Here is a 25,959-nt window from a genome sequence, read left to right as displayed (position 1 = left end):
ACTTGTCGGTCCTCTATGCGGATGGGGCTGGAGGTGGGGATTTTGATCAAGAGAAATCCCTAGCTGGCACCGCTCGGCCACGACGGCAGCGATGCCTGTGGGCACCTTTTTTTTCTCCATGGAAACATTTACCAGATTTGCTTCCACCTCCATAACGACATTTGTCTCCCGGGTGAAAACCCTAACTGTCTTGGGAGACGATGACGTCTCCGGAGTTGTTCCCTTCTTGAAGGCACTGCCTTGGGAGATAGCTGGCTGGTGGACACCATTGGGTTGGCGATGGCGGTGATCCAAATGAGGAGGTGGTGCGGTGTGGCATCTACCGCGTCGACGGCGGCGGCTCTCGACGTCTTGGCACAACGGGGTCTTGACGATGAACATGTGTTGATGGATGCACGAGGATGGTGTCATTTTCTGTCGTCGTGGTGGCATCGATGGAAGTTGGGCCTAGCAAGGTCAATGCGTAAATCTCTCTTGAAGTTGGGACGTCGGAAAATGGCGGCGGCGGATTTCAGAGTGTGTGGGTATGTGGTGCGCGTTGAGAGTCTACCAGACCGGTTGGTGATCTCGGCGCGCAGTGGGGCGGCTTGGTGAGGCCACCCGATTAGACGATGTGCGTTCGTGCGTGGCCAGGGCACATCATGAAGCTAGTAGGTGTAGCGACATAGATCGTCAAGAAGGTGGCTTTGAGTTAATTTTGCATATGTTTTTGTCATACGTTGTTGAATAATTTAATAAAGATGATTGTGTGCATTGCTCGATGTAGACGTGGGTTATCCTCCTTTAAAAAAAATAAGGATGAGTACATGCCACTTCCATAGAGCATCTTCGATGCATTTCTCAACATAATAAAATGAGAGAGAAAGACTATTATTTGTATTGGTAGCGGCTAGCAATGAAGTAAGCTTTATCATTCATCCGACCGTTGTTGTCTGCAACAAGTACTATGGTTTTGAATGAATCGTAGGAAATGTAAAAGAGCACTTGCACTATATAGCTCTTAGACTTTTCATTCACCATCAAGGCATTAATCTCATTCTATAGGTCTCTCTTCTCTTTGTGTCAAAACTCGAACACCACTTAAACCAAGTAGAATACTTGGTGGTATGTTGTTCTCTCCTTGTTTCTTTTCAAGGGAGAACCACTTTGACCCCGTAGGCATGGGATGCATAGGGAAACATAGAGTCACATGTAGAATTGATTATTTTACATTGTTGTTGAATGGGTCTGCAACATATGCCCATCGAACTACATGGTTTTTTTGTAGGCCTGCAACAAGGGTTTAAATACCACTGTACACAATGTATAGGAGGACCGACCACACACATCTCAGGCTCATCATTGCCATCAAGCATAAAATCGCAGTATGCAGTCCCTATCTTCTTCGTGCCAAAATCAAACTGAAATGTAATATCGCTCACCAAAGACATACGAGGAACTTGATTGTACAATGTTCTTTCCTTGTTTCTCTTCAAGGGGAACCAGTTCGAGCGTGTCATCATGGGAGGCATATGGAGACAAAGAGCCACATGAGCATTGTCTTTTTCTTCAGATGGGGGTTATCTACCTCTATAAATGTCGTATAAGAACCCATTACTAGCGTCTTTTAGTTTTTACTCTACATGGTCAGTTTGGCGCTTACTATGATTCCATATGCTACTTTGCAACACCTACTTGCTTACACTAGATAACCTACTTAAAACTATTGATTGTTGTACGTTTATATAGAAAAGAAGCATATTTAAGGAATATAATTTGTACTAGGTGATCATGGATTTCATTTGCACCTCCTCTTGGTCCTTTGGAGAATCAACCATTAGATCTTATGTGTTCTGTTAATAAAAATAATTTTGTTTTCATTGATGACTCAAACGACTAAGAACTCAAAATTCTATAAACCTCAAGGGAGAACCAAGAGGAATGTGAAGGCATTGTCGACGAATTTCGTGATGGCACAATCAATGATGAATTTAAATGCCTTCATATGGAAGACGGTCATTTTTTTGGGTAAAATTATGTGCATATGGGATACAAAATTCTCTTGTGTCACTTTTGAGAACAAAATATTGTACAGCGAAAGGCAATTGGCCAGTACAACAATAGCCAAGTTATGTGCGCCTAGACAAACAATGTCGTGACCAAGATTTGCAACGTTTTTACCTTTACTTTTTGGAACATGTTCAATCTAGTTTAGTTAGTTTTGCAAAATTTAACAATAAGTCTTATAATAAGTTTTTAAAATTTAATGCACGATAACATATTTTTTTGGGGAATTTTCTTTAGAAGTTACTTTTCTTTCCCCGTTCGGAAGACGACTAGGGGAAAGTCTTCCTCCCCCGATCTCCGCCGACGAACTTGTGGATTCGCCTCCCCTCCATCTGTCGTTCCGGTGGCCGTGGGCAGGGAAGGGATTCCTGGTGTCTTGGCACCGTGTAGTAGATAAATAGGGTTTTAGTCCTTGCAGGGGTCAGGGGCCGCGTTCGGACAGATGAAGACATTTCCTTTTCGAGTCAGTGTTCCGTGCTCCGACCCTCCTCAAGTTCAAGGAGTGTATAAGATAACATCCTCTTTTTTCAGAAAGGTAGAGTATAAGATAACAAGGAGTCTCTCGAGCATAGATGTGTCTTATTATTATATTTGAGGCAAAGAGATGCGTCGATTTTTTTTAGCCTTATAATTTTTTAGTAAATTTTGAGTCTATTTTTTTGAGCAACTGAGTCTATTTTTTTAGGGATTTTTTTTAGTCTAACATAATGGTGGTCCAGCCCCCACGTAGTGCGGCAGCCCAGCGGACCAATGCTCCGGCCCGGCCCATTTGCACCCGAGTAAAACCCCCAAACCCTAGAAACATCTTGCTGCACCTATAAATCCTCACCAACGCCGCCTTCATAAACCAAACCCACAACGAATCATCCACCTGCGGCTCTCCCCTCTCCCCTACCTCCCCCGATCCACAACGCTCCTTCGGTTTTCGTTTTTCGATTTTCTTCTTATTCGTGCTGCCTTCGATGGTCGATGATGGTTTTGCAGCGGTGATGACAAATTTGTGGACTAGAGTTTCTGATGCCGCCTCTTCAGCGGCATCTGCAGACAACCCCTTGGCTGTCTGAGCTCTCCCCCAGATCTCGCACCATCGATCCGTCGCTTCTTCTTCTTGATTTCTTTTTCCGTCCATGTTCTTCTCTGTTTGCATCTTTGGCTGGTCGCGGGGTGTTCCGAGTAGCGGTGATGACATCTATGTGGACTAGAGTTTCTGATGCTGCCTCTTCAGCAGCGCTCTTGAAGACAACCCCTTGGCTGTCTGAGCTCCCAGATCCCCCAAAACCGACGCCTTTCACCTTTAGATTCGATTGATTTTTTCTTGGTTTAATATAATTGACGCGCGCGTCCATTACCGATTCCGGGGGATGATTTGTGTTCCTCACGGGGTAATGGCTCGGACGCTAGAAGCGATTCTTGTGTGGTGATATCCTGATTGGTGGCGTCCTCGGTGCCAGCTTATCCTGGAAACGCCTCATATATTCACCAAACCTTGTTCTACTTTCTTATGTTTGTGTTTGTGTTTTTGGGATCTAAATGATGCGATACTTCGAAAGGGAAATCGCCCACCGTGGCGACCATGTCAGTTCTTTCACATTGATAGGAAGATCTGATAGATTCCACTCAAAACTCTTTTTTGTTACATTTTCTTGTTTTTGATCTGTTTAGTAATGTGTGGATGTGGATGATGAGATCACAAGTAAAAATACAGTTATCCCTGTCTTACTTCCTTGGAAGGGTGCTGAGAGAACTTTGAATCTGACACAATTTACTTTGCATTGCTTGTTTGTTGTTTCCTGCATTTTTGGTTTTTTCAAGTGTGAAGTCCATCTTGGCCGGTGATGATTAGTATTGGTTGCAGAACAGGCAACATAGATTGTCTGTACAATGACGACACTTTTGAACTAGGACGGTCTGAGGCTACTTGATGATCACTTCACTTTTTTTTAATAACCAATGCTTGTTTCTTCTGTTTTTGCTTTTTTTTGCTACTGTTGTTTTTGTTTGCAGGGTGGTTCTACCGATGGCTGTATCCTGCGCGGGACAGGAAAATAGGAATAGAATCTTGTTTACATAAACTGTAGTTTGATTTTGTTGCATCTATTTGTAATGTAATTTGCAAGGACATGAAATGATTTTATATATGTTTGTATTGAAACAACATTGTAACTTGTTCATTCGTCGGATTACACATGTGATCTCTGTCTGAGAGCAATGTAGATGTGATGCATAACCTTAAACTTATAATCAGACCTGCACTCTGTTAATTTCTGTAGAAAATAAGTCCAATTGCTCCTGCTGCCGCTGGTGGCTCATAACTAAGCTACTAAACCAGGTTCTCAGTAACCACCGTTTTGATTATAACAAGCTGTACATTGCACAAGAGGTAAACAAAACTGACAAAAGGAAATTCAATTGCCTGGCTATGAACTTTTGAATTTAACACCACACCCATGAGTTCTGTGGACCTGAAAGCTGAGCGGGGTTTGCCATGACCGGTCGATATTTGAGGATCCTAAGGCATCGGTTATGTCGACATTTGAGGATCCTAAGGCATCGGTTATGTCTGAGAATTAACTGATGCCAAAATTTCAGTGTTTGAGAGATCGTCTAGAGATGGAAGCACCTTCAATCACGGGGAAGCAGGAGGTCTTCCATCTAGCTTTGTTTTGTCACGTGCTGCTTCTATGCAATAATTTGGCTAGCTCAGTTTGACTAACAATATTGATGGATACTAATATAAGAGCGTTTAGAATTCTAAAGAAGTGATCTAAACGCTCTTATATTAGTTTAGTTTACAGAGGGAGTACTAATTACTACTGCCAATCATCAACGCAAAACTATCCCAACTCCCAGATATTAGTTCTAGAAAATAATTGATTTTGAAAAAACAACAACTGCAAAGCTTATATGTTTGTGCAATTCTGTTGTTTTAATCTTTGCACTTAGAATTTCCATGCCCCTATTTAGGTGCTTCTCAAGAGGTGATTGTACAATAAAATGATCTGCCTTCAAATATCATTTTCTTCCTGCTTGCTTTTGTGGCTCTGGATTTGTAAACTTAAGGGCCTCAGTTTTAAGGGCGGGCAATAGCCCTCTATTGAAAAATAATATCATTTTTCTTGTAAATGAAGAAATTTAGAGCATCAAAGTCTCAAATTTATCTGCTAAAAAATGGTATCTATCCTTCATGTTGTCCAGTAAGTTGAGATGTGCATTGCTTAATTATGTATTTACGGCCTTGGCGCTCTTCACGTTGCTTGAGAACCTGATCAACAGCGCGCCAACATGCATCAGGAAGCCGGCGGACGACCAGAGCAGGAAGGCGTGGAGCTTGAGCTGCAGCGACAAGGACGACAGCTTGCGCGGCAGCTGCAAGAAACAACAGTTCAAGTGTTCAACCAAGTGTAAATTTGCAGTCAGTCAATGATTGCAGTTCTACAATGACACATTCTGATTTTTGCATCCAAAGTTAGATAATAACATGGAAAGAATCTCTGAAACTTATTTACAGGGGAGAGAAAATGTCACAACTATTTTACTTCCAATGGCTGAACGCTCTTGTAGCTTTGGTTCAGATCCTCAGGCTATCTGAAGCACCATAGATTTAGTTTGCAAGCAAAAGGATCACACAACCTGATAGTATAGGGAGCAGTCTTTTTCTTCCAAACTGTAGCTTTGATGCCTGTCAGTTTGTGGGTAAGTTATATTGTGCGACCAAGACGTCAGCTAGCAAGTTGTTGATCTCTTATTTTCTGAAATTTGATCCTTATATAACTGGCTATTAGTCAATATTGTTCAGGTCCCAAATTCTTGATTGAACTTGGTCTGTTTTTGTGGCTGTTGAAAGACAGTATACACCGCAGAGGCTCAGGACATTCTCTCTATATAATATAAGGTATACTTATTGTCATATACTACCTCCGTTCCTAAATATTTGTCTTTCTAGAGATTTCAACAAGTGACTACATACGGATGTATATAGACATATTTTAGAGTGTAGATTCACTCATTTTGCTCCGTATATAGTCACTTGTTGAAATCTCTAAAAAGACAAATATTTAGGAACGGAGGGAGTAGGTTACTTATTCTTTTTCTTTTTTCCTGATTTCTATGCATGGTATGCAGCCAGCTTTAGCAGTTCTGCTGGGCTAATAAAGTAGAGAGCCGTGCTACATAATAATGATACAAAGAGGATACTCAAGGAGGTTTTGCACGTGCATCCAATTTAAGTATGCATCTTCTTGAATCCAAGTGCAGAACATTCATCTTTACCTTGAGGTATGGTTTGCTTCCAGCAGCAGTTTCTTAGTTAATGCATCATTGAAGTGTCATGAACATTGAACTATATATTTTATTGTTTATATTGTCTTCTATTTTTGGTTGTGATCATGCCTTCTGCTTCTATTTTACCTCCTAAATTTTCATCATTGAGGTGTCATGGGTATTAATGAAGAATCTGTGCTTGGGTGAAGTAAAAAATTATCCTTTTTGTTGCTTCCTTTTGGGTGTTTTTGTGTCCATGAGTGGATGATCATATACGTGTATTTTTGGTCGATTCTATGAGTTTTCATTGTTTCATAGTCATTTAGCCATGGGGGCGGACCGTAGCCATCATTGTGTTTCAGATCAGACATGCGAATGAACTATGATTCTTTATTTTTAAGATGGAGATATGCGCTGAAGTACTAATCATATAGATCTATTCTTGCCTTCTTTTACATGAAGAGGAAACCAGAAGTTTAAGGTTCCTTAAGACTTTTTCTTCATGTATCATCTTCATCTATTTTCCTTTTTCTTTTTGGCAATAAATGATTCCTTGTGTTTGCTGTTTCAGACTTAGGAATGTAGGGACAAGAGTGGACTATGGATTCAGAACAGAACCGGCTTGACCATGGCACATCTTCACCAATGAGGCAATGAGTCATGTTGTCGGCACCAATAATATTCAAGCTTGTCTGTGAAAATGAGGAGAGAGAGCAAGGCTGTATGTGGATGAATAAAAAACCCATGTACAAGCTCCAAGGTAAAATGAGAGCAACCTTGTACATTCTCTCACCACCCACTGGATAAACTAAATACACTCTATTGGAATAGTTGTACAATGTGTTATTGGTTAGTGATATGATAAATTTACCAACAAATTGATAACTGAAGATAATCTGCTCCCCTTCTCCATTTTATCTTGTGTGATTTTAAAGCTGACACGAGTTTCATTTTTTTGGTGTTTCAACATGTCTTGTTTATTGGTAGAAAGCACATTGGATGTATTTCAATTTGAGGTGACTAAGTGAGCAAGTATAATTCAATTCATTATAGATTACCCAGTGTAGACAGTGCATTTCAAAGAAAATGTGATGTAGACAATGCATCATAGATTATTACACCAGCTTAAACCGAAGAATGATACAGAATGATTCTACGAGCAAAGATTTGCTTTCCGCAAAGACGTGCATTCCACATGCACGCTTACTAGTGCACCCCGAAACTGCGCATGCCTCAATGCAACGTTTATTGTCCAGGAAGCAAAGCAAATGATGAAATTAAAGCTATTAATACATAAAGAATGAAGAGTGCATATTGTAGCTCAAACCATGTTACATTGTTGCATACTTTTACATCTCCACAATGATATCACTCTTCACCCTAGAATACTTTTTTGCCAACCTAATTGTGGCTCACACCTACATGAGAAGCTTATTTGTTGGACGTGTTGCTATGCCTGAGTACCAGCCTAATATTAGCGCACTGAACCAATATGTGAAGCGAAGTAGGACTTGCCAAAGTACCTCGACAAGACTAACTGATCATACAGCACCCCCACACCAAAGAATGCACTGAACTCAATCACAAAGGCCACCTTGTAGTCAGCTTGTTTTGCTGCCAGAATGATGGCTTGATGTGCTTCTGCTGAATTGCATTTTTGAGTGAGAGCAGAGCCACACAGGTTTGGGTTCCTGTCGAAACTAGAATTCTGAAATGTATCAAACTGGCCTCCAGATGGAATAGGCCCTTCTAGGTTATTGTTTGAAATGCTGAACGCCGAAAGGAAGTGCAGGGCGTTCAATGCAACTGGGATAGCACCTGTGAGATTGTTACTGGACAGGTCTAGCAACTGCAAGTTTGTGAGGTTGCAAATCGATTGTGGGATCTGCCCGGATAGCTTATTAAAACTGAAATCAAGAACAACAAGCGCTTTGAGCTGGCCAATCTGCGGGGGAATTACACCTGTCAAGCAGTTGTTCCTTAGATTCAACACTGCTGGGAAAGATGTAATGGTACGGTATTCAAGTGATGGGCCATTAGTAACTGTCAGATCAAAGACCCTTGGGTTCATATGAGTTATGTTCTCAGTTGATTTTAGCATTGGCATCTCCATCAAGGTTAACGGGATTTGTCCTGTTAGTCTGTTGGTTGACACATCCATATAAAAGAGATGACTTAGAGAGTTGATCCAGCCTGGTATTGGTCCAGTGAGACGATTGCCACATAAAAGTAACACCTGCAAGTTTGCAGCCCTTGATATCCATACAGGTATTCTGCCGGAAAATTGGCAACCTTGTATATCGAGAACCTGAAGATTTTCGAAACCATCAATTGTTTCATCCTGTGAGAGGATCTCTCCCCTAAAGTTGTGCCCAATAAACAGTGTGCTCAGGTTCTTGCTGCTCTTAAGGATCTGAAGTGCATTTGTGATGTTTGTGAAATTGTTTTTGCCAAGTGACAAGAAGGACAGATGCTTCAGATTACCTATTCTTGACGAGAGCTGCCCGTGTAAGTTGTTGGTAGATAGCCGCAGCGCTGTCAGATTACTGCACGAGTATATGCTTTCTGGAACTGTGCCGGATAAGTTGTTGGAATCTAGATCTAAAGTTTTTAGTTTGGGAAGATTGGAGAAATTGACATTGGTAAGTTCTCCACTAAGTCTGTTTCTCTTCAGGTCAACTGTTATGAGATTTGTGCAGTTGCTGAGGGCATATGGCAGCTGCCCTGACATATTGTTGTTGTTCAAATGGAGCTCCTCCAGTCTCTTGAACAGGCCTATATAATCTGGTATCTTGCCACTGAATCGGTTCCCTCCAAGATCAAGGGTTACGAGATTTCTAAGGCTGACCATGTTTGCAGTATCAAGAACTCCATGTAAATCATTGTTTTCCAAAGACAGGTATTCCAACGAGGTTGCATTGAAGAGTTCATCTGGGAGTGTTCCACTGAGGTTGTTATGCCCGGCCTTGAGCTCTCTCAGCTTGGAGCAATCACCAAGTCCTGGGGGGATGCTGCCACTAAATTTGTTGAAACACAGATCGAGCACAGTGAGGGATGGTGAGCTGTTACAGAATTGAGCTGGTACCCGCCCAATAAAGTTGTTGTTGCTGGCATTGAGTGCCATCAGATTCTCCATTGCTTTCCATATTGCGGATGGAAACTGTCCTGCAAATAAGTTGCTTGAGATGTTTAGTACCTGCAACTGCAGAGGCCTGGCAGGTGGTGAAGATGGCAGCTGACGGAGTGTTCCGTTGAGCTGGTTAAGGCTGACATCAAGGAAGACGATGCTGCCGGAAGACAATAACTCCCGGGGCAGGCCACCGGACAGCAAGTTTTCAGAGAGATCGAGGTGCTGCAGCCCGGTGAGGGCGCCAAGGGACCGTGAGATGTGCCCCTTGAGGCCCTTCGAAGGCAGCAAGACATGGCTGACCGTCCTGTCTTGCCTGCAGGCGACCCCTTCCCACTTGCAGCAATCCGTGCCATTCCGCCATGACGCGGAGAGGCCGCCGTCTTGGGAGAGCTCGGCAAGGAACCGGAGAAGGGAGTCCTTCTCCTGCTCGGTGCAGGAACTGGTAGGAGAGGGCAAGCAGAATACCATCAACACAAGAGCAACGCCAAGGTAATGCATCTGCAATACCTTGCTGTATGTTCTGTTGTGCAACTGAAGTTTCTTCATGTTTTTTTTGGTGAAGCTAGCATGGGAGCCAAAAGCTTATGATGTTCTCTCACTGGATAAAGCATCAATGGAGGTCTAATCGTCAAGGAGGATGAGGATTGGGGGTAAATAAGGAAGCAGATCGTGCTCCCATTTTGTCTATCCCTTGTAGTCGTAGTCGCCACAAAGAAATTTGGGTCAAGAAAATAGGATTTTACACAACTGCCCCCAGCCCACCAGGCAGCTTCCTAGTTAACACTGATGTTTAACTGTTAATCTACTAACAAGTCGCCCAACCTTCCTGAATACCTTCCTTACAAAAAATAAATAAAATGATTTGTAGATTGTGTAGTCATCGTTGACTTAGTCCTTGCCTGAATTTTTAGAACATGCCATAGTTTACTTGACCTGACATCACTTTGCTTGCCGGCTTCACTAAACAAATCTAACCACTTCCCACTAGCACTTGACCAAAAAAAGAAAAACTTTAAGATGTGTGTTTTGAAAAAGATTCATCCGGCGAGATAGTACATGGGGAGATAATTTCTGAAATGTGCTTGCGCATTGTGAGTGACCGAGAGCAATTGTTGGTGCCTCGGTCAGTGTCTGGACAAACACAAGTGGAAGGCAGGAAGTGCAATCTTGTTGCTTAATAATAGCCGGGGCGGATGGGTTGACCTGTTGGTTGATCAGCTCTCTCTTCCATCCTCTTGAATTTATTTTTTAAAATTGTGTCAATATTATTTCTTCTACCATTGATTTGTTTTTTCAACATGCCAAATTTTATATTTAGACCATGTGAAAGAGAAAGACTATTATTTGTGTTGGTAGCGGGTAGCAATGAAGTAAGCTTTATCATCCATCCAACCGCCGTTGTCTACAACAAGTACTATGTGTTTGAATGAATCATAGGAAATGTAAAAGAGCACTCGGACTATATAGCTCTTAGACTTTTCATTCACCATCAAGGCATCAGTCTCATTCTATAGGTCTCTCTTCTTTGTTCAAAACTCGAACACCACTAAAACTAAGTAGAATAGTTGGTGGTACGCTGTTCTCTCCTTGTTTCTTTTCAAGGGAGAACCACTTTGATCCCGTAGGCATGGGATGCATAGGGAAACAGAGAGTCACATGTAGAATTGATTATTTTACATTGGGGTTCCACAGGCCTGCAACATATGCCCATCGAACTACACAGTTTATTTGTTGGCCTGCAACATATGCCCATCAAACTACAAAGTTTATTTGTTGGCCTGCAACAAGGCTTTGAATACCACTGTACACAATGTATGGGAGGACTGACCACATACATCTCAGACTCATCATTGTCATCAAGCATAAATCGTAGTATCTTATCTTCTTCGTGCCAAAATCAAACTGAAATGTAATATCACCCACTAAAGATATATGAAGAACTTGATGGTACAATGTTCCTTCCTTGTTTCGCTTCAAGGGGAACCAGTTTGAGCATGTCATCATGGGAGGCATAGGGAAACAAAGAGCCACATTTAGCATTGTTTTTTCAAATGGGGGTTGTCTACCTCTATAAATGTCTTATCCATTACTATCATTTTTAGTTTCTACTCTACATGCTCTGTATGGTGCTTACTATGATTCCATAGCTACTTTGCAACACCTACTTGCTTACACTAGACAACCTATTTACAACTATTGATTGTTGTACGTTTATATATAAAACTTGTTATATTTATAAGCATATTACTAGCAAATGAGCCCGTGCATTACAACGGGTAAAAAAAAACACTTCCTAATCTAATAACCATGAGTCTAAACTTCAGTAGGTCCATGTCCTTTATTTCAACACATGGCATCCCATCTGCGTTTCTATTTATATTTCTTCCCAATCTTGTCGACGCTGGTCTCGGTGTTGGCATCAACATAACCCCCCCCCTCTCTCTCTCTCTCGGGGCATACGATGCAAATGAGCCCGTGCATCGCAACGGGTGAAAAAACACTCACTAATCTAATAACCATGAATTCGTAGGTTCATGTCCTTTATTTCAACACATGGCATCCCATCTGTGTTTCTATTTATCCTTCTTCCCACTCTCGTCGACACTGGCCTCAGTGTTTCACACCATCACAACACGTTTGAATGTTGTCAATCTTTAGACGTCCCCCTTTCAGCATAGGATGATAAATCTATTTTTTCTGTGAAGTTTTTAGATATTGTTTTTTTCACCATCTTGGTTTTGCCGAAATTTTCATTTTCAATTCGGAGCGGCACCGGTATGAAGGAAAGACCGATCATGCACTATTGATTATAGTTTCATCATAAATAGCATTTAAAAAAATGGTTAACAGTTAAAAATAATATCATATTCAGATTCTACATATTTTTATAATCAAATTTCATATATAACATGTTAAATTTGGAGTTAGGGTTAAAAAGTATGGATTTTTTAAAATCGATTAATATGTACTATGGGTTTATTACCAAAAACTCGAGGGGGTTTTCTGCAAAATAGCATGACAGACAAGAATACCTATTTCTTTTATTAGTAGGTACAGATAAGGGGGCCTTTCATCCCCATTGGAGCCACCAACTAGGACTAAAGGGCCGATGGTGGCACAGCCGCGGGGCAGGGGAAGTTTAGTCCCACCTCGCTTGGCGAGACGCGCCCACACTGGTTTATAAGCCCAATGCCTGGGCGCTTGCACGAGCGCTTAAGGAAATGAAAGGAAAGTTAAATCACGTAGCAGCGGCTGTAGCATCCAGTCCGCCAACACTCATGACAAGGCCATGCGCTTAATATGGCACACTTGAGTCCTAGCGCAGAAGAAAAACAGGTCTAGCGCCCGGCGCGAGAAGTTGCGTCGACGCAAGCGTGCAAGCGTGAATCCTAGGCTTAGCTGGGAACAGAAAAAAAACGGCTGTGATTTGGGGCATAACAGCCGGGGAGTTGACTCTAGCGGCCGGGCTAAGCGCCCCTATTGTAGGTGCCCTAATGCAGGCAGTAAATGCGCCTCCACATGTGCCTTATCATGGACCTTGGACTGGGATATCATTTGTGGTTACCATTGGAAGTGTGTTAGGACTGACATCTAGTAGTGGCAGACTCTGGCAGGCTGAATGTCCACTTGTGTGATGCTTATGTGGACTGGTCTATCGAACATAATCCGGCTGTGATACGGGGTTTGAAGGACTAGTATCTTGTTTTGATGATCTTTACTGTATTTATAGCTGCACTTCAATTCCTTTGTACTCTCTGTGACTGTACGAGTATTATTAATCGATCAGCGTACATGCACGTGTTTGCATTTTGCCCAAATATATCATCATTATTTTCATTCATTAAACCGCATGTTTAACCAGTATTCTCGCTTTGCAACAGATAATCCGAAGGCAGTTTCCCCCGGGGTATCGTCTTGCTTGAGCCCAGGTTTTCTGCGTCGCCGGTGGGTCCATGGCAACGCGGACGGCCAAGTGATCGAGAAAGGTGTGGCATGGGTATGCCCATCTGGTGTTCGAGCATCCTGAGCTTGGGTGACTAACAGGTCGTCGCCGGTAAATGATTGTGATAGTGGAATCAGGCTACTTGCTTGCCAGTTTAGCTGAACAGCCAGTGGTAAGAATTGTATTTCCATAGGGTGTTACAGTTTCTGTTCTAATTTTTGGATGGTGCAGTTTTCATGCTCTCTTCAGTACTATAGCAAAGGGTAAAAATGCTTGCACAAAGGAGCCTTGTATATACTCCCTTCGTTCCGAATTACTTGTCTTAAATTTGTCTAGATACATATCTAGATGTATCTAGACACGCATCCGTATCTAGAAAAATCCAAGACAAGTAATTTGGGATAGAGGAAATATATATCATAAAAGGGCTGGTTTATTTGCTTGCCTCTTTTAACAGTGTTGGAAGTCTCTTCGGTCCCACTCGAAGCTAATATCCTGGCCATGTGGACTACACATTGGTGAGACAACTCATGCAAGTAAACAAGACCCTGAGCTACCCCTTACAATGATATGGAGGCGCTTAGATCAATTAATTAACTCTACTATCTTTTTATCTGAAAATGATCAAACAGAAGGGCACTTTCATAACAGCGAACGAAATTTTTCTTCCAAAACTCAACAAAAGAATGGAAGTTGAAGCCTCAGTGAATACATATGTAGAGAAAAGAGGGTGTATTCGTAGATGAGAATTTCTCTTCTTGCTGAATATGAGATCTCATAAAGTCCTTTTCTCTTTGAATGCAAGTAGCCTAATTACGTTTCTATGTTGAAGATTTGCAATCGTTTTGATCTCAGCAGTGAATTCTGCTGTTGAGTTGATGACACTACAAATCATTGAAACGCAATCTCGATCCAGCTTTGTAGTTTTCCCTGAAACCTCAATATCAAGTTCAAAAAATGTATCAACTTTTTTAGGTGGACACAGAAAGACAAATGTATCCAAGCCTTCTTTTCACTAAGCATAGCAAATCCATATACTCTTCTTTCTAAAGGGATCTCAAGACTGTTGTATTTACAATATAGGGAAATGAAACTGAAGAAAAAGTACCTTGTAAGCACAACCAAAAGCACCACATTCAACCACATTATTCAATTTGAAATTTTCTGTAGACTCTACAACCTTATAAAGATTACAACAATCCTGAACGCCTTTCAGCACAGAAGTACAGGTATGTCCTTGTCCACAGGAAGTCATTTTTTTCAAAACCTTACGGCAAGCCGTTTAATCTTGCTTTCTCGTACAAAACAACAACAACAACAACAAAGCATTTAGTCCCAAACAAGTTGGAGTAGGCCAGAGATGAAACCTATAAGATCTCGCGACCAACTTATGGCTCTGGAACATGGATAGCAAGCTTCCACGCCCCCTGTCCATATCTAGTTCTTTGGTGATACTCCAATCCTTTAGGTCTCTCTTAACGGACTCCTCCCATGTCATATTCGGTCTACCCTGACCTCTCTTGACATTTTTCGCACGCTTTAGCCGTCCGTTATGCACTGGAGCTTCTGGAGGCCTGGGCTGAATATGCCCAAACCATCTCAGATGATGTTGGACAAGCTTCTCTTCAATTGGTGCTACCCCAACTCTATCTCGTATATCATCATTCCGGATTCGATCCTTCCTCGTGTAGCCACACATCCATTTCAACATACGCATCTCCACCACACCTAACTGTTGAACATGTCGCCTTTTAGTCGGCCAACACTCAGCGCCATACAACATTGCGGGTCGAACCGCCGTCCTGTAGAACTTGCCTTTTAACTTTTGTGGCACTCTCTTGTCACAGAGAATGCCAGAAGCTTGGCGCCACTTCATCCATCCAATTTTGATTCGATGGTTCACATCTTCATCAATACCCCCATCCTCCTGCAGCGTTGACCCCAAATATCGAAATGTGTCCTTCTGAGGTACCACCTGCCCATCAAGGCTAACCTCCTCCTCCTCACACCTAGTAGTACTGAAACTGCACATCATGTACTTGGTTTTAGTTCTACTAAGCCTAAACCCTTTCGATTCCAAGGTTTGTCTCCATAACTCTAACTTCCTATTTACCCCCGTCTAACTATCGTCAACTAGCACCACATCATCCGCAAAGAGCATACACCATGGGATAACTCCTTGTATATCCCTTGTGACCCCATCCATCACCAAGGCAAAAAGATAAGGGCTCAAAGCTGACCCCTCATACAGTCCTATCTTAATCGGGAAGTCATCAGTGTCGACATCACTTGTTCGAACACTTGTCACAACATTATCGTACATGTCCTTGATGAGGGTAATGTACTTTGTTGGGACTTTGTGTTTCTCCAAGGCCCACCACATGACATTCCACGGTATCTTATCATAGGCCTTCTGCAAGTCAATGAACACCATATGCAAGTCCTTCTTTTGCTCCCTGTATCTCTCCATAAGTTGTCGTACCAAGAAAATGACTTTCATGGTCGACCTCTCAGGCATGAAACCAAACTGATTTTTGGTCACGCTTTTCATTCTTCTTAAGCGGTGCTCAATGACTCATAGCTTCATTGTATGGCTCATCAGCTTAATCCACGACAATTAGTACAACTCTGAACATCCCCTTTGTTCTTGAAGATTGGTACTAATATACTCTATCTTCATTCTTCTGGCATCTTGTTTGCCCGAAAAATGAGGTTGAAAAGCTTGGTTAGCCATACTATCGCTATGTCCCCGAGGCCTTTTCACACCTCAATGGAGATAAAATCAGGGCCCATCGCCTTGCCTCCTTTCATCCTTTTTAAAGCCTCATTGACCTCGGACTCCTGAATTCGCCGCACAAAACGCATGATGGTCTCATCAAAGGAGTCGACCAGTTCAATGGTAGAACTCTCATTCTCCCCATTGAACACCTTGTCGAAGTACTCCCGCCATCTATGCTTAATCTTCTCGTCCTTCACCAAGAGTTGGTCTTCTCCGTCCTTGATGCATTTTACTTGGCCAATATCCCTCATGATCCATAGAAAATATTGCTTCCTGTCATTAATTATGAAGTATAGTACAGATCAAAGGTATTGTAAAATAAAAAATATACGTGTTGCTAGTTTGTAAATAAGATCGTCAATAAGTACACCCTCAGTTTCTAACTATAAGACATCTCGTTGGTTCTGTTTAAATGCGAAAACATTTTATACTTAGGAACGAAGATAGATAGTAATATTTGTTTAACATATAGTGATAGCTTACCCGCAAAGAAACATATAGTGATAGCTGTATCTGTATTTCGTTGATACCACATAAGAGTATAGTCAATGGCTCACTGCAAATAGAAGACACTCATGGGGTCCATGTGAAGAAATAGAATAAACCACATCTACAGTATTGAGGCAAAGGTTGTCATTGTCAATTTTGGTCAGTTAGTAGGGAAGTACTGATTCCTATCAAAACCCATAGCTTTGAAACCCAATTTAAAACTAACTAGTCTTATGCAAAGGCGTAGTCATGAACAAGCACAAACTCTATTTACAATAATAATAATTAATAAAGAAACATGTGTTCCTTGCATAACCAAAAGAAGTCCACCCATGACTCGTAACAGGGGCCTGATCTTTTTTGTCTCAGTTGTAAGTCCATCCTCGACTCGCAACCCGGGCCCATCCTTTTCTGTCCCAGTTGCAAGTCAATCTTCGACTCGCAACTCCGGCCCGAACTTTTTTGTCCTAGTTGCAAGTCCATCCTCGACTCGCAATAGGATCAGATCTTTTTTTGTCCCAGTTGCAAGTCCACCCTCGACTCGCAACTGAGGCCCAACCATTTTTTCTTCCAGTTGCAAGTCCATCCTCGACTCGCAACTAGGTCACCTACCTTTTTTTTCTCCTAGTTGCAATCCCACCCTCGACTTGTAACTTGGAGCCGGTTTTTTCTCTCCTAGTTACAAGTTCACCCTTAACTCGCGACTGGAGGGTTCGACCTTTTTTGGTCTCAGTTACAAGTCAACGATCGACTCGCAACTTGATCTAACCCTTTTTTTAGGGACATTTAAATTTGTGACCCTAACTGGAACCCACTACTCAGATTTGCCTTTAATTTTGAAGCATGCTAAAATTCCCCCCTTTACCATTAGTTGCCCTTATAGAAATGCCCTTCTGCGCCATTACCGTCCGGTCAAAGGGCTTTTACCGTCTCGAAAAAAGTAGCAAAAAAATCAAAATAAACTAAAATTTTGTGGGATCAAAGATACTTAGTTGCGCAAGGTGCTTGCAAATTTTCGAGATGTTTAGACATATCAGGAGCTCATGGCAAAGGAAAGCAATAAATTTGTACGCATGTGAATAGTGAATTCAAAGAAAATAGCAAGAAAATTTTAAAAATATATGAATTTTTTTGGCATCCAAGATGCTCGGGAGCGCAAGATGTGTGCAAAATTTTGTTATCAAATGACATGCGAGGAGCTCTAGCAAAAAATAAAACAAACAAAATAGTGTATTTTTTTCAAAGTTATTTCCGAGCCATATTTTTTTTTCTCCACGAGCTCCTACAATTTCTAAACACAACAAAATTTTGCACACACCTTGTGCACCCGAGCATCTTGGATGCCAAAAATAAATAAATCATATTTTTCTGAATTTTCTTGCTATTTTTTTGAATTTACTGTTCACATGCGTACAAATTTACTGTTTTTCCTTTGCCATGAGCTCCTAGAGTGTCCAAACAACATGAAAATTTGCACGCACATTTCGCACTTGAGTACCTTCGATCCCACAAAGTTTTAGATTTTTTTTGTTTTTCTTTGCTATTTTTTCGAGATGGTCAAAGCTCTTTGTCCGGACGGCATTTCTATAAGGGCAACTAATGGCAAAGGGGTAAATTTGAGCATGCTTCAAAATTATAAGCAAATATGAGTAGTGGGTTCCAATTAGGGGCACAAATGTAAATGTTCTTTTTTATGCCGGTTGCATGTCAACCATCGACATGCAACTGTGACATTTGATTTTTTTTCTAGTTGCAAGTCAACCATCGACTCACAACTAGGCCTGACCATTTTTAACCAGTTGTAAATTCACCATTGACATGCAATGAGACCCTTGATTATTTCTTGTCCGAGTTGCAAATGCATCCTTGACTCGCAACTGGCCAAGATTTTTGAAACAATTGCAAGTCCACCATCGACTAACTACTCGGCTCGACCTTTTTTTCATCCGAGTTGCAAATCCACAACCGACTTACAATTAGGCCACCAATTTTTTTGTCCTGGTTGCAACTTGCAAGTCCACCATTAACATGGAACTGGGTTATTTGAATTTTTTTTCCTTTTTCGGAAAGTGACAGATTTTGAAAAATGTACAATGTCTTTTAGAAAACTTGTTAACTTAAAACAAATCAGAATTTCAATAATTGTTTACATTTTATAAATAATGTATGAAATTAAAGCATTCATAAAGACTAAAAAAGTTAAAAATGTTCGCGTTTTTCAAAGAAAATTGGAATCAAAATTTTGTTCAAAATTTAAAATATGTTAGGAAAATTTAAAATTTGTTCTTTCTTGATTTTTTTTAACAATTTCCAGAAAATAATCAATTTTTAGTATTTGTTCCCTCTGAAGTTTCATTATTTAAAATTTTAGTCACATTTCTTAAAATTTAAATAGGTTTTTTAAGCGCCTGCACACAAGCTGGCCTCGTCCTAGTGCGCTACGATCCCTGCCATTCGTTCGTACTTGCCAAGCTAGCCTCTAACCAAGCACACAAGTAAACACCTTGATTTACGGTAGCATGGCGAACCTGTGGTTGGATGGTTAGAGGGAATGTGGTATCTCCAGCTCATCAGGGTTTAAGTCCTGGTGCTCGCATTTATTTCTGGATTTCCGGCAATGCGCATTCAGTGGGAGGAGACGTTCCCGTCGACGACGAGGTGCCTACAGTGACTTCATAAATTTTAAGATGATATGCTGGCTCAGTCTTTTGAAGGTGCTCATAGGGGTAAGGATTGCGTGTGTGCGTTCATAGGAATGAGTATATGCGCGTGTATATGAGCACTTGCGTCTGTACTATGTTCCAAATTTTTTTTTTATGATAGCGTGCATCCGTGTTTTTTTTGTTTGAGCGGCTACGGCCAAACTTTTTTGAGCGTATAGCTGTACGTGAATCGTGGTAGCTTTCTTGTGTATATACTGTTAAAAAATACAAAGAAAACAAGTGGAGAGGGCCAAACAGATGATGAAGTCAATTTAGATGTGATGTATTATCTCACATCTGAATGTGATATAGTCGGACCTAATCTTTTACACATGCATGAGCTGTGAGGGCGGCCGCTCGTTTTCAGCCAACGAGCGCGCGCACGATTAGATATTTGCGGAGAATAATTTATCCTCCACTAACACCGATTGGGATCGGTTAGATGCCCGTTAGAGAGTAAAAGTTCGGTTTTACTTCTCTAACCCGTTATAGAGGATCGGTTAGAAATGCTTAATATGTTTTGTTAGTGCACATAAAAGTAAAATGGTCAGATCGGAAGAGAAATAAAAAAAAACTGCCGAATTGGACGGTGGTACTTGGCGAATTGGTAAACGGTTGCCGTCAGCCTGTAGCTTTTCCTCTCCTGTAAGCGAAAATACAGCCAACCTTGCGAGTGAATTCGAAATTGAAATACCACCATCCCATCCTTGTGATGGAGAAATTTGGATATTTGCCACTTTCAATAAATGGCTTTTTAAAATTGCCACTTTTAAGATTGGCTTCGCAAAATTGCCATTCAGCTCATTGACCCCTTGATTATCATGCCATTTTTTCATTTTATTGATTTTTTCTTTTCTCATTTATAGGAATTGGACAAAGACCAAATTGCCCCTGAGGCTATGTACACGTACTAAGTATCCGTATCTGTTTAGAGCATCTCCAGCCGCGCCCCCAACACGCCCTTCCAGACGATTTTTCGCGCCGGCGCCGAAAAAACGGCCCAGCCGCGCCCCCAGGAGCACGTTTTTCGCCGACTTGGGCCGAAATCAGCGCCGGCGGACCCAGGCCGAACCCAGCGCGCTGGGGTGGGCGCCGGGGCGAGCGGTTTTGGCGCGAAAGAGCCGCGGGCCCGCCGAGTCAGCGATGCGCGCCTCGTCGTCATCGGAACGCCTCGGTTTCCCGCGTGGAATCAATGGCAAGGCTGCCGTCGGTCAGCCTTGCCATTGATTCCTCACGGGCGGCGCGGCGACGCCTCCCCTCCCGCCACGCGTACACACGGCGCGGGCTATATAAGCCGGTGGCCTCCCTCGCCTCTGGCAACACCAGCCCACAGCCGCCCATCGACCGCCGCCGAGCTCTCCCTCTATCTCCGTGCGCAGCCGCTCGCCGACGCTTCTTTCCTCCCCTCTCCCTCTCTCCCAAGCCCGATGGCCGCGCGATTCCCCGACGACACGGCGGCGGCCAACGGCTTCGGCTGCCGCTCGCTCCACAAGTGGGAGGCCTGGCTACTTTTCGAGGCAAACACCCCGGCGCCACCGGACATGCGCGCCGGGCCGACGGGGTGGAGGCTCAGCAACGGGGGTGTGCCCATTCCCCCGGTGCCCGACGTCGAGGCGCGCCTCGCCTCTTCGCCGCCGAGGTCGACCGCGTGCGAGCCTCCCTGACGGAGGAGCAGCGCGCCCTCCCCCAGTATGTCGCCGACAACCACGCGTCGTGGGCGGCGTACTTCCAGCGCCGCCAGGAGCAGAGGCCGGCGTCCACCAACGGGGCGCCGATGGTGGGCGGCGTCAAGAGCAGCGAGGGGCGCCGCGTGTGGTGGGGCGCCCCCGGCCGCACGCTCCAGGACGTGCTGGAGCACCTCGAGGGCGGCAACGACCCGCCGCTGGCATACCCTGCCGCGGCGGCCGCCCCGGTCCACCGCCAGGGCGCCGGGCAATGGATGCCAAGGAGGTTCGGCTCGTCCTCAGCTTCCTCCTCCCACTCCAGCTCCCGCTCCTCTTCTCATTCCTCCGGCTCACCGGCGGTGTTCGGCGTCAAGGCCGAGCCCGCAGCGGAGACGCCGCTCGGCCGACGCACTCGCAGCACCGGCATCGTCATAAATGAGGGCGGCCGGCGCGTCTCCTCCTCAGCTCCTCCACGCTTCGTCAAACCTAAGACGGAGCCGGGGCTCGCGGCCGTGAAAACGGAGGCGGGGCTCCCCGCCGTGAAGACGGAGCACGACGCCACGGAGCTCGACGAGGCGGCGGGCCTGATATGGGCGCGCGATGACTGGCTGCAAATGGAGATGGAGCGCCAGCGCTGCGCCCTAGAGCACTTCGAACATCGGCGCCGGGGCCGTGACGAAGGAGGCGTCGTCGTCCTCGACGACAGCAACGACGACGACGACGACGCGCCGCCACCGTCACCGGTCCGACATGGCGACGCCGGGCAAGGGTCCAGCAGGGGCGGCCGCGTCAAGGAGGAGAAGGCCGCCGCCGCCGACGACGGCGAGGATGGCGGCGACTTCGCCGCGTTGAGCGACTTCTTCGGCCCGTAGTTGTAGTTCCGGCCTTTTTTTTAATAAATTTGCTATGTAAAATGTCATGTCTAATATATGCTCAGTTTGCCGAATTTTAACCGAACTTTGCCGAATACTCTTTTTTTTAAAACATAAACGGCGTCTGGGGGCAGCCCTGGGTCAGCAGCTGGGAACCCACTCGCCCCAGGCGATTTTTTGCGCCAGCTCGCTCCAGGCGATGATTTTACGCGCCCCTGGTGGGCCAACGGCTGTAGATGCTCTTATGCATTTGGTATTCTCGTTGGACGCAGCCCGCCGGCGCCCGGTCACCGTCGTCGCCGGCGCCACTCAGTTGCTTGCTGGTCGTTCCGCTCGACCGCTGTCGCCGCTTGCCCCGTGTGCCCGCACGCCATAACCGCTCAGAGCGCTCGGCGCTCGCGCTGCCCGGTCACCTGGCCACTCGGCTGGGAACAGGAGGCGGGAGGGCGCGTCCCAGGAGGAAGGGAGCAGGCGTAGGCAGATCGGCACGTGGCCGTGAAGGAGCTGTTCGGCCGGCAGGATTTCCTCTGGACGCTGGCGCACGGACGTTGGACAAAGTTGAAGAAATTCCTAGTGTTATTATATGCAGAGAAGTTTAACCAGGAGATTATGTTTTGGAGAGTGAAAAAGTGCGTACATGTGCTCTTGTAGTGAAGAAATAGAATTGTGTTAGATTCATGCAGGATTGTTTTATATAGAACCATGATTTTCCTGTATCATCAGAGATTCAGATGTATGAAGGCACTATTTTTTTCAGTTCCCTGTGTGTTGCTTCAGTATCTCTTTTCCTACCTGAATTTTTTTCAGAATTGCAAGATGTTCCCAAATGTGCTGCTGGACGTCCAGGCAACGGCACCGCAAGACGTCCAGCCGGCGGCACGCGGCGTCCAGGCGATTGGCGGCGCAAATGCCGAGAAGAATCGCCGGAGGGCGACGTCCAGGTAACTGGTGGTATGGCACACGCGTATTATCGGCAGTCAGCGCGGGCTCTGCGGTTCAAGTGCTGATTCCATGCAGATACGTACGTGTAACAGCCACGGGGTAAGTTAGGTGGTGTTTGGTTCTCTATGACTTTTTTTAATCCCTAGGATTTTTTGAAAAAGACTCTCAAGGAGGTGCTTCTAAGGACTTTTAGCAAAAAGTTTCAAAAAAGTCCCACCCTGTTTGGTTTACTAGGGACTTTTTCTAGTCCCAACACAAAAAAGTCCCTGGAACCAAACACCCCTTTAGTCTTTTCACTGGCCAGTTATTGCGAAAAAATAACTAAAACGAATAAAAGAAGAGCTAATGGCATACTAATCAAGGATTCAACGACCTAAGTGGCAATTGTGCGAATCAATTGTCAAGAGTGGCAAATCTGCGAAGCCCGGCGAACAAAGTGGCAAAAATCCAAATATCTCCCTTGTGATGCGAGTGAATTCGAAATGCCACCATATACCATGTCCTCGATCGATTCCTCACGCCCACGGTGTAGCTATAACAGGTAGGTGCGGCCGCGTACGTAGCGCCTAGCGCGTGCGTGCTTCCGTCCTCAGCGATGGCAGAGGAACACGCCGGCGACCAGCAGGACCAGCAAGTAGCGGCCGTAAGGCGAGCACGGCACAAGGCCGTCCCCATTCTTCCGATCGCCATGTTCATCGTCGCCTCGTGCGGTGGGGGCGCGGCGGCGGGAGACCAAGAGAGGAATGAATCGGGTCGGGCGGGGTTTCCTCTCGCTTAGAGACAAAATTTTTGTTTTGTTTTGTTCTTATAGCCTGAGATGAGATGAAAGTTTTGCTGCTTCTCATTGGTGGACGATGGGCTCGCACGGATTTAAATCCTTTATAGCTAATCGCAGCCATCCACAGAAAAGAGTGATGTGGGAGGAAGACGGGTAGAAGAAGGAATCATGTGAGTTTCTCTTGATTGAGATCGGAAGTTTTGTCCTTTTTCAAGAGATGAAATTTTTGCTGCCTGCTCATTGGTTGACCGTGGCCTCCCATGAATGGACCTTGGTTTCTAGGTAATCATAGACATTCATCTCCATCCGATGGAAGAGAGTGGTATTGTCATGTCTCTCTTCGTTTTCATTCCAACTCATCGACTCGGAGTTGACCTAAATGTTAGAAGGGAGAGAGAGGAATTGTTGCGGAATATGATTGATGTATTATTGAGCCTCGAGGGCGAGTATATATTGAGTACAAGACTTGAAGGGCAAGACGCCTCTCTGAAAATAAGGTAGAAGACGGATTACAAATCCTACACTACCAAATACAAGTATCCCAAATATATCTCTAACACTAAATATTCATAGTATGTAAAACAGGACGTGTTGCGTGTTTCGATGGTTGCACGTTGACAGCCAAACCAATCGAAGGATCTAGTTGATGTTGGCGGCACTGAACTCTGGGTGCACGAGCCGGCCGATCTCCTCGTCGTCGGTGTCCAACAGGCGTCCGGTGTCGTTCCTGACGGATTAGGGGGATCCCATTATTCCAGAAAAAATCAGGGAGAAAGAATTATCGTGTTTCACAAGACGGAGTCGCTGCCATCTCCTGTTCTTTATCGGGAGGCCAGATCTAGAGTCCGTTTGGGGCTCCGAAGAGGGGGATCTTCAATCTTCGTCATCACCAACACATCTCCATTGCCAATTTCATGATGCTCCCCACCGGGAGTGAGTAATTCCTTCGTAGGCTCGCTGGTCGGTGAGGAGTTGGATGAGATTCATCATGTAATCGAGTTAGTTTTGTTAGGGCTTGATCCCTAGTATCCAGTATGTTCTGAGATTTATGTTGCTATGACTTTGCCATGCTTAATGCTTGTCATTTTGGGCCCGGGTGCCATGATTTCAGATCTGAACCGTTTATGTTATCACCATTATATCCATGTTCTAGATCCGATCTTGCAAGTCATAGTCACCTACTACGTGTTATGATCCGGCAACTCCGGAGTGACAATAGTCGGGACCACTCCCGTTGATGACCGTAGTTTGAGGAGTTCATGTATTCACCGTGTGCTAATGCTTTGTTCCGGTTCTCTATTAAAAGGAGGCCTTAATATCCCTTAGTTTCCAATATGACCCCGCTGCCACGGGAGGGTAGGACAAAAGATGTCATGCAAATTCTTTCCATAAGCACGTATGACTATTTACGGAATACATGCTTACATTATATTTATGAACTGGAGCTAGTGTCTTATCGCCCTAGGTTATAACTGTCTCATGATGAATATCATCTAACGAGTCATCTATCCAATGCCTACGAATTTATCATATATTGTTTTTGCTAAGTTATTACTGTTGCTACTGCTATCGTTACTGCTACAATATCAATGCTATCACTGTTACTGTTACTGTTACTACTGCTACTATCATCAAAAGTATCATCCTATTGTGCTACTAATTACTTTGCTGCAGATAATTAATCTTCAGGTGTGGTTGAATTGACAACTCAGCTGCTAATACCTTTAAATAATCTTTGGCTCCTCTTGTGTCGAATCTATAAATTTGGGTTGAATACTGTACCCTTAAAAACTGTTGCGATCCCCTATACTTATGGGTTATCACATACCTGCACCATGACGGCTCGAACAACATGTCCGTGAACACCGCGTTCGAGTCCACCCACTAGAGCAGCTCCGTCTAGAACCCCGTCATCTCTCCGTCCAGCACCGCGTTGCCCTGCCGTAGAAGGTGTCCAGGCCGTGGACGCGGCAGTAGTACACCTTGTTCTTGAACGAGCGGAGGAGCATGTGGTCGCCCTCCGCCTCCTTGCACCGGTCCGGCGACGAGCCGGTGACCATGAGCACCCGAAGCTGCTCCGGCGCGACCATGGCTGGGAACCGAGGGTGCGCGGCCAGCCAGGCCCCTCTGCGGCCATTGTAGTCGGACATGTTCGGGCCGAGCGAGTACGGCCGGTCAGTCAGCTGGTGCTCCTCGCTGGGAGCAGCCACAGCGGCTTTAGGCGTCGCGTTCGTGGCCGGAGCGTCACGTGCGCCATCGAGACAGGCGTACTTGATGTGGGAGGAAGACGGGAAGAAGAAGGAATCAGCTGGGTTTTCTCGTGGATCAAGATGGAAGTTTTGTCCTTTTCTAGC

General features: G+C 44.4%; 1 protein-coding gene and 5 non-coding genes across 6 annotated transcripts; 5 read left to right on the top strand and 1 right to left on the bottom strand.

The window, feature by feature from the left end:
• The first annotated feature begins 3,028 nt into the window (after positions 1-3,028).
• LOC120970145 (small nucleolar RNA Z157/R69/R10) lies at positions 3,029-3,113 on the top strand. Its single transcript, XR_005764889.1, has one exon. It is a non-coding gene; the product is annotated as a small nucleolar RNA Z157/R69/R10 (small nucleolar RNA).
• A 103-nt stretch (positions 3,114-3,216) lies between these two features.
• LOC120970144 (small nucleolar RNA Z157/R69/R10) lies at positions 3,217-3,313 on the top strand. Its single transcript, XR_005764888.1, has one exon. It is a non-coding gene; the product is annotated as a small nucleolar RNA Z157/R69/R10 (small nucleolar RNA).
• Positions 3,314-3,393: 80 nt separating this feature from the next.
• Positions 3,394-3,524, top strand: LOC120970163 (small nucleolar RNA snoR80). The gene has a single exon (XR_005764902.1). It is a non-coding gene; the product is annotated as a small nucleolar RNA snoR80 (small nucleolar RNA).
• Positions 3,525-3,716: 192 nt separating this feature from the next.
• Positions 3,717-3,809, top strand: LOC120970096 (small nucleolar RNA R38). The gene has a single exon (XR_005764842.1). It is a non-coding gene; the product is annotated as a small nucleolar RNA R38 (small nucleolar RNA).
• A 65-nt stretch (positions 3,810-3,874) lies between these two features.
• On the top strand, positions 3,875-3,961 carry LOC120970158 (small nucleolar RNA snoR20a). The gene has a single exon (XR_005764897.1). It is a non-coding gene; the product is annotated as a small nucleolar RNA snoR20a (small nucleolar RNA).
• Positions 3,962-7,614: 3,653 nt separating this feature from the next.
• On the bottom strand, positions 7,615-11,723 carry LOC109753308 (receptor-like protein 2). Its single transcript, XM_020312216.4, has one exon. It carries the CDS (start codon positions 9,980-9,982, stop codon positions 7,781-7,783), a length of 2,202 nt encoding a protein of 733 aa, XP_020167805.1. The 5' UTR covers positions 9,983-11,723; the 3' UTR covers positions 7,615-7,780.
• Between the last annotated feature and the right edge of the window lie 14,236 nt (positions 11,724-25,959).

Source organism: Aegilops tauschii, chromosome 7 (assembly GCF_002575655.3).
Source record: "Aegilops tauschii subsp. strangulata cultivar AL8/78 chromosome 7, Aet v6.0, whole genome shotgun sequence".
NCBI classification, from domain to species: Eukaryota; Viridiplantae; Streptophyta; class Magnoliopsida; order Poales; family Poaceae; genus Aegilops; species Aegilops tauschii.
This window is presented reverse-complemented; position numbering and strand designations above follow the sequence as displayed.

Bases quoted from the DNA above. Each gene is read 5' to 3' on its own strand.
- LOC109753308 (XM_020312216.4), bottom strand. From the start codon at position 9,982: ATGAAGAAACTTCAGTTGCACAACAGAACATACAGCAAGGTATTGCAG.